Below are 11,831 nucleotides of genomic sequence, written 5' to 3' on the forward strand. Positions count from 1 at the left end.
ACAATTTGTTGCTTGACTGCTACAGCCGCTGACTTTTAGTTGCAAAATACTGGCAGAAGAAGTATTAAGATCTCTGTTGGCACCTGGTTATGCCATGCAGACCGCATCACATTTCCTAGGTGTCACTGGGTCTCAGCCTCCTCTTGTTTGTTTTGTAGTAAGTTAACTCTAAATGAAGCTGCATTTCCCCTGCAGGGTTTCCTGTGTATCAGGGGCTTGTTAATCACTGGTCATCCCACCCCTGCCCCTGTCATTAAAAATAGGATCCTTCCTCTCTTTGAATCTTTAGACATCAAAGGTCTGTGATGGGACCTCAGGTTGGGGATATGGGTGGGGTTGTAACAGTTAAACTCCGCCTTCCAGACTTTAATAAAACTGGGCATCTGCAGGACACCAGGCTTAGAATACACTGAGAAGAGTGAGGGATAATAACTAGTGGATAATGCACGCATTACCTGGTAAGTGGAGAATCTGCTGATACGATTGGGAATAATAGTCTTGGTCAATCTGGCTTGGGAGCATAGCACTCTGAGTTTTATTCATTCGTAGTTTGTATTGTGATGGCCCTATCTTTACCTGAAGAAAATTCTAAAGCTTTTGTCCTGTTTAATTATAACTAAACAAATTATTGTGTAAGTAGCTGTGTGTGTATGTATATGTATATATATATATATATATATATACATATATATATATATATATATATATATATATATATATATATACACATATACATACACACATACATACACACACACACACTTTCTAAAGGATTGTCTAGTTGTGTTAACACAGTATGTTTTGGGGCGACAGGCCCACAGTAATGTGCTGCAGATAATTATGATTTTTAGGAACCAACACCACTAAACACAGTGTTCCACATAAACATAAATTATATAATGTACTAACATAATCCATATATTAACTGAGAAAACGCACACAAAATGTAACACTTATTGAACAGCCTGAAGGTACTTTTTACATTATTCACTGTGTGTATTAAAGATCTGCTAAGAATTGCTAGAAGTCTTTTTAAACCAGAAGCTCCTCATCATATTACCAGGCAGTCCACATGTTCATACCTTTTTAAACACTATATTTTGTGATTAGCATTCTAAAATGTGTGCTATTTAGTACAGTAAGTGTGAAAAAGTGACCCCTTATGTAAACGGTTTAAGCATCTTCATGCTAAAAGGTTTTTGAGTGTATAGATCTTTTTATATCCGCTTTAAAAACTCACTCCATTTTTAGCAGATGTGAAACCCTCAACAGACATGGACTGTGTTTCCAACCAGGACTCTGTGTACCTGCCCAACTCTGTTAGTGCCTCATTGGAAGACCTAGACCTTTGGACCCAGTTCCACCATGAAGGGACAGAAATGATAATCACCAAATCTGGCCGGTGAGTATGTTTTTGCAGATGTAGTTATACGTTGTGTCCCTGACTAGGTTGTTGTGACTATGGGTACAGAGTATACATGTTAGTATACCTACCTTCTGTGAATTCCTGTACTGTAGTGCCTACTGTCATCAAAGGGACATGAAATCCAACATTTTTTCTTTTGTGATTCAGATAAATTATACATTTTTAAACAGCTTTTCAATTTACTTCTGTTATCAATGTTGCTTCAGTCTCTTGATATCCTTTATTGAAGAAGCTGCAATGCACTACTGGAAGCTAACTGAACCCATCAGTAAGCCAATGAAAAAGGGCATACAAATGTAGCCACCAATCGGCAGGAAGCTCCTGAGCCTACATAGATATGTGTTTCATCAAAGGATACCAAGAGTGAAGAAAATTTGATAGCAGAAGTAAACTGGTTTCTTATTTAAAATTGTGTGCTCTGTCTGAATCATGAAAGAAAAATTTGGGGTTTCATGTCCCTTTAAGCATTCCCATAGCCGTTCTCCACTCCCCCGACAGATGGTGCCACCCCATTGATGCTAGCTGAGGAATTGTAATAAAAATGTCCTTAAATGCTACATTTTTATTTTGTTTTGTTAGTCTTGGTATTTTTAAGATTTACAGACTCCTATACAAATAGTTTAAAAAAAAATAATCAAATGTTTATTGGTACAAAGCTTTCCAAACAAAATACATTTAGTTGGTAAATGAAACCATTTTTCATAGCAATAAAAGATTTAAAGATAACCATATTGTACAAATGTAAACCAGTTCCTTTCTCATACTCCATATTTTCCTTCCCAGACGAATGTTCCCACAATGTAAGATCCGGCTGTTTGGGCTCAATCCTTACACCAAATATATGGTGCTGGTTGATTTTGTTCCACTGGACAACTTTAGATATAAGGTAAATATTACAGCAATTCATATTTAAATGAACTCATCCCAATAGAGTAGACCTCTGGTAGATTCACTAACACCCCTCTCAAGCTTCAATAAGATCGCTATTTGTTTTGTTTTCCTGTGGGGCTGATTAATTAAAGCCCACACACCCCTCTATTCTTTAGAGAATGGGCTACAAAGTGTAACATACGTATTGAAGAGATGGCTCCAACTTGCAGTTAAAATGCTTTTTAAATTCACTAATAGAGGAAAATGTATCCTTTTATTTTAAAGCCAACTACTGCTTTTATGCTGGGTGTTACTTGTGAGATTCTCTCCAAATGCAGTTTGTGATTGTAATGTGCTTAGTACACTGATACAATGCATTTTATTCTTGAATTTTAATGCAATTAATTTGTCTAATTTTCTATCTGCATTGGATTACATTCTTCTGTTAACAGCTATGTTAACCCTTTTTATTTAAAAATTAATCAAATATAAATATACATACACATTTTTATTTATTGGTGTTCTTTCATATGCTTGTTAGAAATTTGTAGTTTAATCACCTTTAAAGGGTCAGTCCAGTCAAAATTAAATTTTCTTGATTCAGATGCAATTTTAAGCAACTTTCTAATTTACTTTTATCATCACATTTGATTTTTCTTGGTATTTTGTTGAAAGCTAAACATAGGTAGACTCATAAACGGATTTCTAAGCCCTTGAAGACCGCCTCTTATCTCAGTGCATTTTTAAAGTTTTTTTTCATAGCTAGAACCGCGCTAGTTCATGTGATATATAGATAACCTTGTGCTCGCTCCTGTGGAGTTTTGTGAGTCAGCACTGATTAGCTAAAATGTAAGTCTGAACTAAGGGGGCAGTCCGCAGAGGCTTAGATACAAGGTAATCAGAGGTAAAAGGTGTATTAATATAACAGTGGTTATGCAAAGACTGGGGAATGGGTAATAAAGGAATTATCTATCTTTTTAAACAATTCTGGAGTTGACTGGTACGGTTTGGTTTCATACTCTTGGTTTTCATCAAATTTTATTTTACGACTCCAGAAAATGTTTCAATGAGATGTCTCATTAATCGCAATTTATTTTGTGTCTGTCATAAGATTGCAAGTACACAAACAGATATTTAGATCTTGTCTGTAATTTGAAAACTGAAGTTTTCCCTCTTCTTAATAGTGGAATAAGAATCAGTGGGAAGCTGCAGGGAAAGCCGAGCCGCACCCACCATGCAGGACGTACGTTCACCCAGACTCCCCCGCTACTGGGGCTCACTGGATGAAAGATGCAATCTGCTTCCAGAAACTCAAACTTACTAACAACACTTTGGATCAGCAAGGCCATGTAAGTTTTTTTTGCTTTTATCTAATAGGGAACATTTTAAAATGTGTATTTAACCTGTATTCCTCTGATTTGAATGTATTTATGCCGGTGAACCAAATCACTGTCCACTAATGGAGTTGTAAGAGTTTCCTTAGTGACCAGTGAGCTTTTGTCCCTTAGACCAGTACTGCACAAACCTGCACTTCCTGTTAGATTCAAATAAACAGTTTTAACCTAATGTTTGTTTTTGTTTTTTCTTTTTTTACGTAATAATCATTTTAACATGTTTAAAGGTATAAACTAGTCCAAATTTAAACTTTCATAGGCCGGCTCCTCAGCTTAAATTCCTGCTTTTTCAAATAAAGATACAAAAAAGAAGAAAAATTGATAATAGGAGTAAATTAGAGCATGCAATTTTAAGCAACTTTCTATCTGAATCATGAAAGTTTAATTTTGACTAGACTATCCCTTTAAATAGTGCCTTTTACTTAAAAGCATTCTGAACCAACATTTTCTTTTTTCAAGATTAAGACAGAGCATGTAATTTTAAAGGGATATTAAACACCAAAAAAGTTATTGTTTAAAAAGATAGATAATAACTTTTATTTACCATTCCCCAGTTTTGCATAACCCAACACTGTTATAGAAATATACTATTTACCTCTGTAATAATTTCAGGCAATTAGTGCTGACTCTTAACTTCACGTGCATGAGCACAATGCTATTAATCTATATGAAAAGCATAAACTAACGCCCTCTAGCTGTGAAAAACTGTCAAATGCAACCAAATTAGAGGCGGTCTTCAAGGGCTTAGAAATTAGCATATGAGCCTACCTAGTATTAGCCTTCAACTAAGAATAACAAGAGAACAAAGCAAATTTGATGATAAAAGTAAATTATAAAGTTGTTTAAAATGACATGCCCTATCTGAATCATGAAAGTTTAATTTGGACTTTACTATCCCTTTAAGCAACTTTATAATTTACTCCTATTATCTTTTTCCTCATTCTCTTGCTATCTTTATTTGAAAAAGCAGGAATGTAAGCATAGGAGCCGGTCCATTTTTAGTTCCACACTTGGGTAGCGCTTGCTGATGTCTAATTGTAGCCACCAATCAGCAAGCGCTACCCAGGTGCTGAACCAAAGATGGGACACCTCGTAAGCTTACATTCCTGCTTTTTCAAATAAAGATAGATGGCAACAGAACAAAGAAAAATTGATAATAGGAGTAAATTAGAAAATTGCTTAATATTGCTGCTCTATCTGAATCGTGAAAGAAAAAATGTGGGTTCAGTGTCCCTTTAAGACAAAAGGAAGCATGTCAACTCTTTAGTTTTCTAAAAAACTTTTGCCCTTTTCTTTGCCAAAGATCATCCTGCACTCAATGCACCGCTACAAACCACGTTTCCACATTGTTCAGACGGATGATGTGTACAACTCTCGCTGGGGCCTCTTACAAGTCTTCAACTTTCCTGAGACAGAGTTCACTGCAGTGACCGCATACCAGAATGAAAAGGTAGGTGACATGGCTGTGAGAGTATGAGGAAGGGTACAACTAGTCATTGATGGACTTTATTACTCGGGTACAAGATTACACTTCACTGTATGCACCTAATTTTGCAGATAACAAAGCTCAAGATTGATCACAATCCTTTTGCAAAAGGATTTCGGGAGCAGGAGAGAAGTCACAAGAGGTAAGAATCCTCTTTGCGGTTTTTCAGTTTTCTGTAACACTGTGCAGTGTGTTTAAGGCTCTGTAGTAATTATCTTGCAGCAGTAGCATTGACCTTGACAAGTTGCATTTATAAGTTAACCTCCCCATCACTCCTGTACCATCTTAATGTTAAACTCTAATAATTGTTTTCATAGGGGAAATATTTTAAAGACTCTAGTACAAAGTCCAACCAAGCGTCTGAAGAGAAAGAAGTGGGAGGAGAGCTCTGATCTTGATTGTACAGGTACGATAGGCTACTTGGCCAACTTTTCACCCTTAATCATTTGATGCCTTTTTAAGGCTGTATCTTTCTGAGCAGCTTTGGTTGATTGTACTGTATTTGTGCCTTGAGTTGGATACAATAGTCGCATACCTCCTAATGTCTTCTGGACTACAGGCCATTGTTGACTCTTAATTTTCCCTTTATCTTACAGATTCCCCAAAATCAGTGCGTGTGAAGGAGGAACCTTGTGTGGTCCCAGCTGGGTTATTTCAGAATTGGGTACCAGAGCAGGAGCTTGGCCAAGGGCTGACTCCCACCTCCCCAGAGTCCACAGATACCACAAACCAGGAACAGCAAGTGCCATCTTCATCTTCTAGCCTTCTGTACAGGTAATTCTGCACTACTGAACCTATTCTGATTTTGAAGAAAATAATTCTAGATCCCTCATTGTTTTGTTGTATTGTAATTCAGTGGTATAATTTTCCAGAAATGTATTGATTCCACTGTTTTCTGTGTAGGTTTTCATAACACAACCTTCTTTTATCTCTTAGGAATCCCTACAGAAGTGGGTCCCATCCTTTCTCTACCCCCCATGATCTGAGTGATTTTCCTTGTAGACGTCTAACTCCCGATGTAGCTAAAGTTCCAGATTCAGATGCACGTCCATTCTCTGAAAACTTGATGTCTTTTCCGACATTTGCACCACCTCACTCTTCACAGGACCGAGCTAGTGTTACAAGTATATCTATGGAAACTCCAGGGAAATCATCTCTACGTAGCACTATGTACAGCCCCTACGGAGCAGAACAGTGGATGACTCCTACTCAGGGACAATACCGGCCAGTTGGATACCCTGCATACGCAACAGATTATAGTGCACAGGGTACAATGACCCATCCACACACAGGAATGTCAGACTGGAGCCAGTACTCTCTCTTTCCTTACTCGTGCTGGTAAAATTTGAATGAGATGGGACATAAATGTCTTGAACTTGCATATATCATACAACTCTTCCCATTCCTAGACACATTAATGGATTTTGTGTGTATCCTGGATCTTGGATATTTGGCTCTGCAGTGGAAGATATATTTGGGTTTGGGACCAGGGTCTCAGATTATGATATTTGTGTTGGAACAATTTTTTTTTTATATATATATATTTTGAAACCTTTCTTTGTGAGGAGGTTAGTTGTAGTGATGGCTTTATCAGCATGACTTTAGTGTACACTTCTCAGAGGGAAGTAGGAATGTTTCAGTATTTTCTTTATTTATTTCACAAACCAACCACATTTTTGAGATTGGGATTTAATAGGATTTCAGAACCTGTTAGTCCAATAATCTAGCAAAAAGGGGTTTGGAATATGGTCTTTTGGGTATAGATTAGTGGGATCTCAAAAGCACCATTCCATTACCTGTAATATGGCCTTGGCAGATAAACATGTTAGTCCCCCAGAATTCTTTGTATTTAGTATAAGACACCATTGTATTGCAAATCACTATGGCAACTGAATTCTAACTTTATCAACACTCCTTCCAATTTTTTAATTTTTTTTTTGCCTGGGTAAGTGGGATTTTTGTGTTTAGCTTTCCATACACATTGTTTTGTATTTGCACATTACAATTTTTCAGTTTATTTAAATCTTTCAATTTAAGTATTTTTGCTGTGAGTCTGCCAGGACACTGACGCTGCACGACTGTTTGATTGTATGTATTGTATTTTTTTGTTTTTAATGCATGATGTACACACTGGTGCCATTTGTTGTACACATTGTGTGTTTGTGTAAAAAGGAGGAGTGATGTTAATAGCTGGGGGCTTCCATTCACTTTATTCTGCTTGATATTGCTGTGCAATATTCACTATAGTTATGGGCGGGAACAGAACGTTTGTCTTTATAAGGCACAATCAAAAAATTGTTGGTAATAGTTTCCTGCTTTTTGCTAAAGTTCAGTGGATTCCATAACCCTTAAATTGTAAAGGGATTAAACATTAGTGCAATTCCAAAACCGACTTATTGTGATGCAAGGACGCATATAGCACATGCTGTCTGTAAATAGATTTTATTTAAGAAGATTTGTGCTTTTGTTTAATGGGTTTATTAAATGTCCTTTTAGGTTTTTATGTGAATTTTATTTAATTCAATGGATTGGAAAAATAGATAAATGTAAGTGTATCCTGTATTTCAGGGCAATATCCATTACTACACTTTCAATAAATTTATCCAAAACCTGAATAAGTGGAATAATTTTTGTCCTTTCACTGTTCTAAGCTAAAGTGAGGACATAAGACCAATACAGCACTTGTCTGTCCTTTCTCTAGCGAGGTTTCTAGTGTAGTTCTGACTACAGTCAATAAAGCTAATTGTAATTTCCTCTCTAAACCCTTTTCTGTGTCTGACCCTCCTGCAAAGTCCACTCAAGAGCAGCAATGCTCTACTGAACACAACTGGTGAGCCAATGACTAGAGGCATATGTGTAACCAATAACATCAAGTAGTGCATTGTGGCTCCTGAGCATACCTAGGGTATGCTTTTCAACAAATATATACCAAGAAAACAAGGTATATTTTGATAACCGTAGTAAATTGAAAAGTCTCTTAAAGGGAAAGTAAAGTCAAAAGTAAACTTAAATTCTGGTGTTGACTGTCCCTTTGTTGTCTTAAGATAGATAATCCCTTAATTTCTCATTCCACAGTTTTGCATAACCAACACAGTTATAATTATACACGTTTTACCTCTGATTACCTTGTATCTAAGCCTCAGCAGACTGCCCCCTTATTTCAGTTCTTTTGACAGACTTGCATTTTAGCCAATAAGTGCTCACTCCTTGGTAAATTCATATGCAGGAGCTCAATGTTATCTATATGAAAAACATGAACTAATGCCCTCTAGTGGTAAAAAACGGTCAAAATGCATTTAGATTAGAGGCGGCCTTCAAGGTCTAAGAAATTAGCATATGACCCTCCTAGGTTTAGTTTTCAACTAAGAATACCAAGAGAACAAAGCAAAATTGGTGATAAAAGTAAATTGGAAAGTTGTTTAAAATGGCATGCCCTATTTGAATCATGAAAGTTTTTTTTTTTTTTTACTTGACTGTCCCTTTAAATTAATTGGACAGAACATTCAATTTTAAACAACTTTCCAATTTGGTAATTTTTTTTTTTTTTAAGAGTAATTCTAGGTAAGCTCAGGAGTGTGCACGTATCATTAGCCATCTGACAGCAGTGATTCCAACAATGTTTATAGCAATGTTATACATACCAAAAACTAGACAGTTTGTTTAGCATTGCTATAAACATTGTTGCAAATATGGCTGACACGTGCATGCTCCTGAGCTTGCCTAGAATTACTCTTTAACAATCAATACCAAGAGAACTAAGCAAAATTGATAATAGAAATAATTTGGATTTTGTCATATGCCATAATATTTCTGACAAAATATACAAACAATAGAAATCCTGGTGTCACATTTACCAGTCTGTCACCTGTGCATGAAAATAATCAGTGCTATATCTTTCCCTAAGAAATTACCTTAGTGTGTTTATGACAACTTTTAGTGGACTGAGGTATTTGTGCAAGGTGCACTTTACATATAAGGTGCACTTTACATATAAGGTGCACTCACACATAAAAGCTTATGTTTACACATTATCTTCAGATTATTTACTTTTTCATTGCTGATCCTGTCCTGAATAAAATTATTTATTTTCTTGTACATGTGGAAACCTATCCATGTCCACCAATAGAGCTGCAAATATTGCCCTTTTCACCCTTTTAGCCTCTAGATTTCAGTTGTGCACAAACCTGCATCTCCTGTTCAGTTTCAAAATCTGTTTAAAGAGTTTTTAAAGGGACAGTAAACACTGTATAATTACCAGATATATGCTATAGAATAACACATCCATCAAGTCTAAACATTTTAAAATCAAGTTAACGCGTTTCCAGCATTTGTTTCTAAATAGACAAACTCCATCAATCATTTGCCTTAGAGGAAACAATCCGGCTTTAGTTGTCAGATAACAATGCTATCCACGGTCATATTGCTGGTATAAAGTGAATTGATATGTGTTAAAGCCAATTGGGGAAATACTTGTAGCAGTGTTCACTGTGAGAAGTCTGTGGGCTTTTTTTCTAGGTCGGAGATTTAAAGAAGCCACAAATTTCAGAGCTAAATTAAATGTAAAGGAAGCAAAATAAATATTGAAAGTATATTGCAAAGTTGTTTTACTATACACAACTAAACAGCTTATATTTAAATTATCTAGGTGCTTACTGTCTCTTTAAGAAAAATAGCTATTTGAATTGAAAAAATAAAACCACAGGATTTGTTTCCAATACATTAAACACTATGCTGCTGGGAATAACACAATCGGGAGCAAAATATACAGTGTACTGTCCATTTAAGGGCCTTGGACTAATGGATCCTTATATAAACTTACCTGAGTGGATAGCTTTAGAGAATAGAGGCCTTATAAAGAGAGCGGCTGATCCTACATGAAAGAGGTGCATCTATATTATACACTGAACCTTGTGTATCTGTGTGTTTCTGCCTATTATGTGCAAATCAATATACATATAGAGTAGTGTGTGAGAGATAGATATACGATAGATAGAGAGATAGATATACGATAGATAGAGAGATAGATAGAGAGATAGATAGAGAGATAGATAGAGAGATAGATAGAGAGATAGATAGAGAGATAGATAGAGAGATAGATAGAGAGATAGATAGAGAGATAGATAGAGAGATAGATAGAGAGATAGATAGAGAGATAGATAGAGAGATATAGAGATAGATAGAGAGATATAGAGATAGATAGAGAGATATAGAGATAGATAGAGAGATATAGAGATAGATAGAGAGATATAGAGATAGATAGAGAGATATAGAGATAGATAGAGAGATATAGAGATAGATAGAGAGATATAGAGATAGATAGAGAGATATAGAGATAGATAGAGAGATATAGAGATAGATAGAGAGATATAGAGATAGATAGAGAGATATAGAGATAGATAGAGAGATATAGAGATAGATAGATATACAGTGTATATAGAGATATATAGATATAGACACACACACACACCCCTCGGTTTACAACGGTTCAATTTGCACCGTTTCAGAATAACAACCTTTTTTTCAGTCATGTGACTGCTATTGAAAAGCATTGAGAAGTAGTGCATTGGTGGAGCTGTCCGCTTGTGTTGCAGCAAAGATATGCAAGCCAAGCAAGCTGAAATTAATCAGTTTAACCAGACCTGAGCTATCGAACAGATTTCAAAGGAACAAGGTCTTCCTGTCTATAAATTAGTCCAGATTGGAATGCATAGAAACAACTGTTTGCAGAAAAATGCAATTAAAGTCTGTTGTGTGATTATTTTATTAGGTTTATAATGCTGTTTAGCAAATGTTTTTGTTCATTTATCTTACTTTAATTATATATTCTGTTTTGTGTGATTATTTTATTAGGTTTATAATGCTGTTTAGCATTTAAAGTCTTCATTTTAAAGCTTTAAAAATAATGTATTAGGTCTTACTTATGACAATTTTGAGAGGGGCCTGGAACCTAACTCCCTCACTTCCCATTGACTTACATTATAAACTGGGTTTTAATTTACGATTTAGATTTACCATAGTTGCCAACATTTCGAAAAAAAATCCAGGGACACTTTGCAGCAGAGCAAGCATGCAGTTTTCTGGAGTATTGACAACCTACTGTTCAACTGTTCCGCCCACTCAGTTCTGCAATTAAAACACACCCAGTAATAGTATAATTTAGACTTATCCATAGTTTTATACAGATTACAGCACCAAGCTCTTACACCTACCCAGTCTCTGGAACACATTCTGGGCATATGGTTATTTTTATAACACAGCATTAAAATTAGGCAGACAAATATGTGAACCCATTCAATAATAATAACACTATTGGATTAGGAATTAATTATATTTAAATAATAAACTACATCTATCTCTATCTATCTATCTATCTATCTATCTATCTATCCACACCAAATGTTGGGTAAAAGAGGTAGCATATCCAGGGACTGTCCCTGGAAATCAGGGACTGTTGGCAACTAGGGATTTACAACCATTCCTTCTGGAACCTAACCCCGGCGTAAACTGAGGGCTACCTGTGTGTGTGTGTGTGTGTGTGTGTATATATATATATATATATATATATATATATATATATATATATATATATATATATATATATGTATATATGTATATATGTGTATATATATGTATATATGTATATGTGTGTATATAT

At 35.6% G+C, this 11,831-nt stretch overlaps 1 protein-coding gene across 1 annotated transcript; it reads left to right on the forward strand.

Moving 5' to 3' along the window:
- Positions 1–442: 442 nt before the first annotated feature.
- On the forward strand, positions 443–6,518 carry LOC128648976 (T-box protein VegT-like). Its single transcript, XM_053701975.1, has 9 exons — positions 443–458; positions 1,255–1,402; positions 2,210–2,312; positions 3,481–3,645; positions 4,994–5,140; positions 5,248–5,318; positions 5,494–5,582; positions 5,773–5,950; positions 6,113–6,518. The coding sequence occupies exons 1-9, from the start codon at positions 443–445 to the stop codon at positions 6,516–6,518; spliced, it is 1,323 nt and encodes a 440-aa protein (XP_053557950.1).
- Positions 6,519–11,831: the final 5,313 nt, after the last annotated feature.

Source organism: Bombina bombina, chromosome 2 (genome assembly GCF_027579735.1).
Source record: "Bombina bombina isolate aBomBom1 chromosome 2, aBomBom1.pri, whole genome shotgun sequence".
Lineage (NCBI taxonomy): Eukaryota > Metazoa > Chordata > Amphibia > Anura > Bombinatoridae > Bombina > Bombina bombina.

Bases quoted from the DNA above. Each gene is read 5' to 3' on its own strand.
- LOC128648976 (XM_053701975.1), top strand. The intron at 3,646-4,993 runs GTAAGTTTTTTT...TCTTTGCCAAAG, and splicing joins CTTTGGATCAGCAAGGCCAT to ATCATCCTGCACTCAATGCA. The intron at 5,141-5,247 runs GTAGGTGACATG...CTAATTTTGCAG, and splicing joins CCGCATACCAGAATGAAAAG to ATAACAAAGCTCAAGATTGA.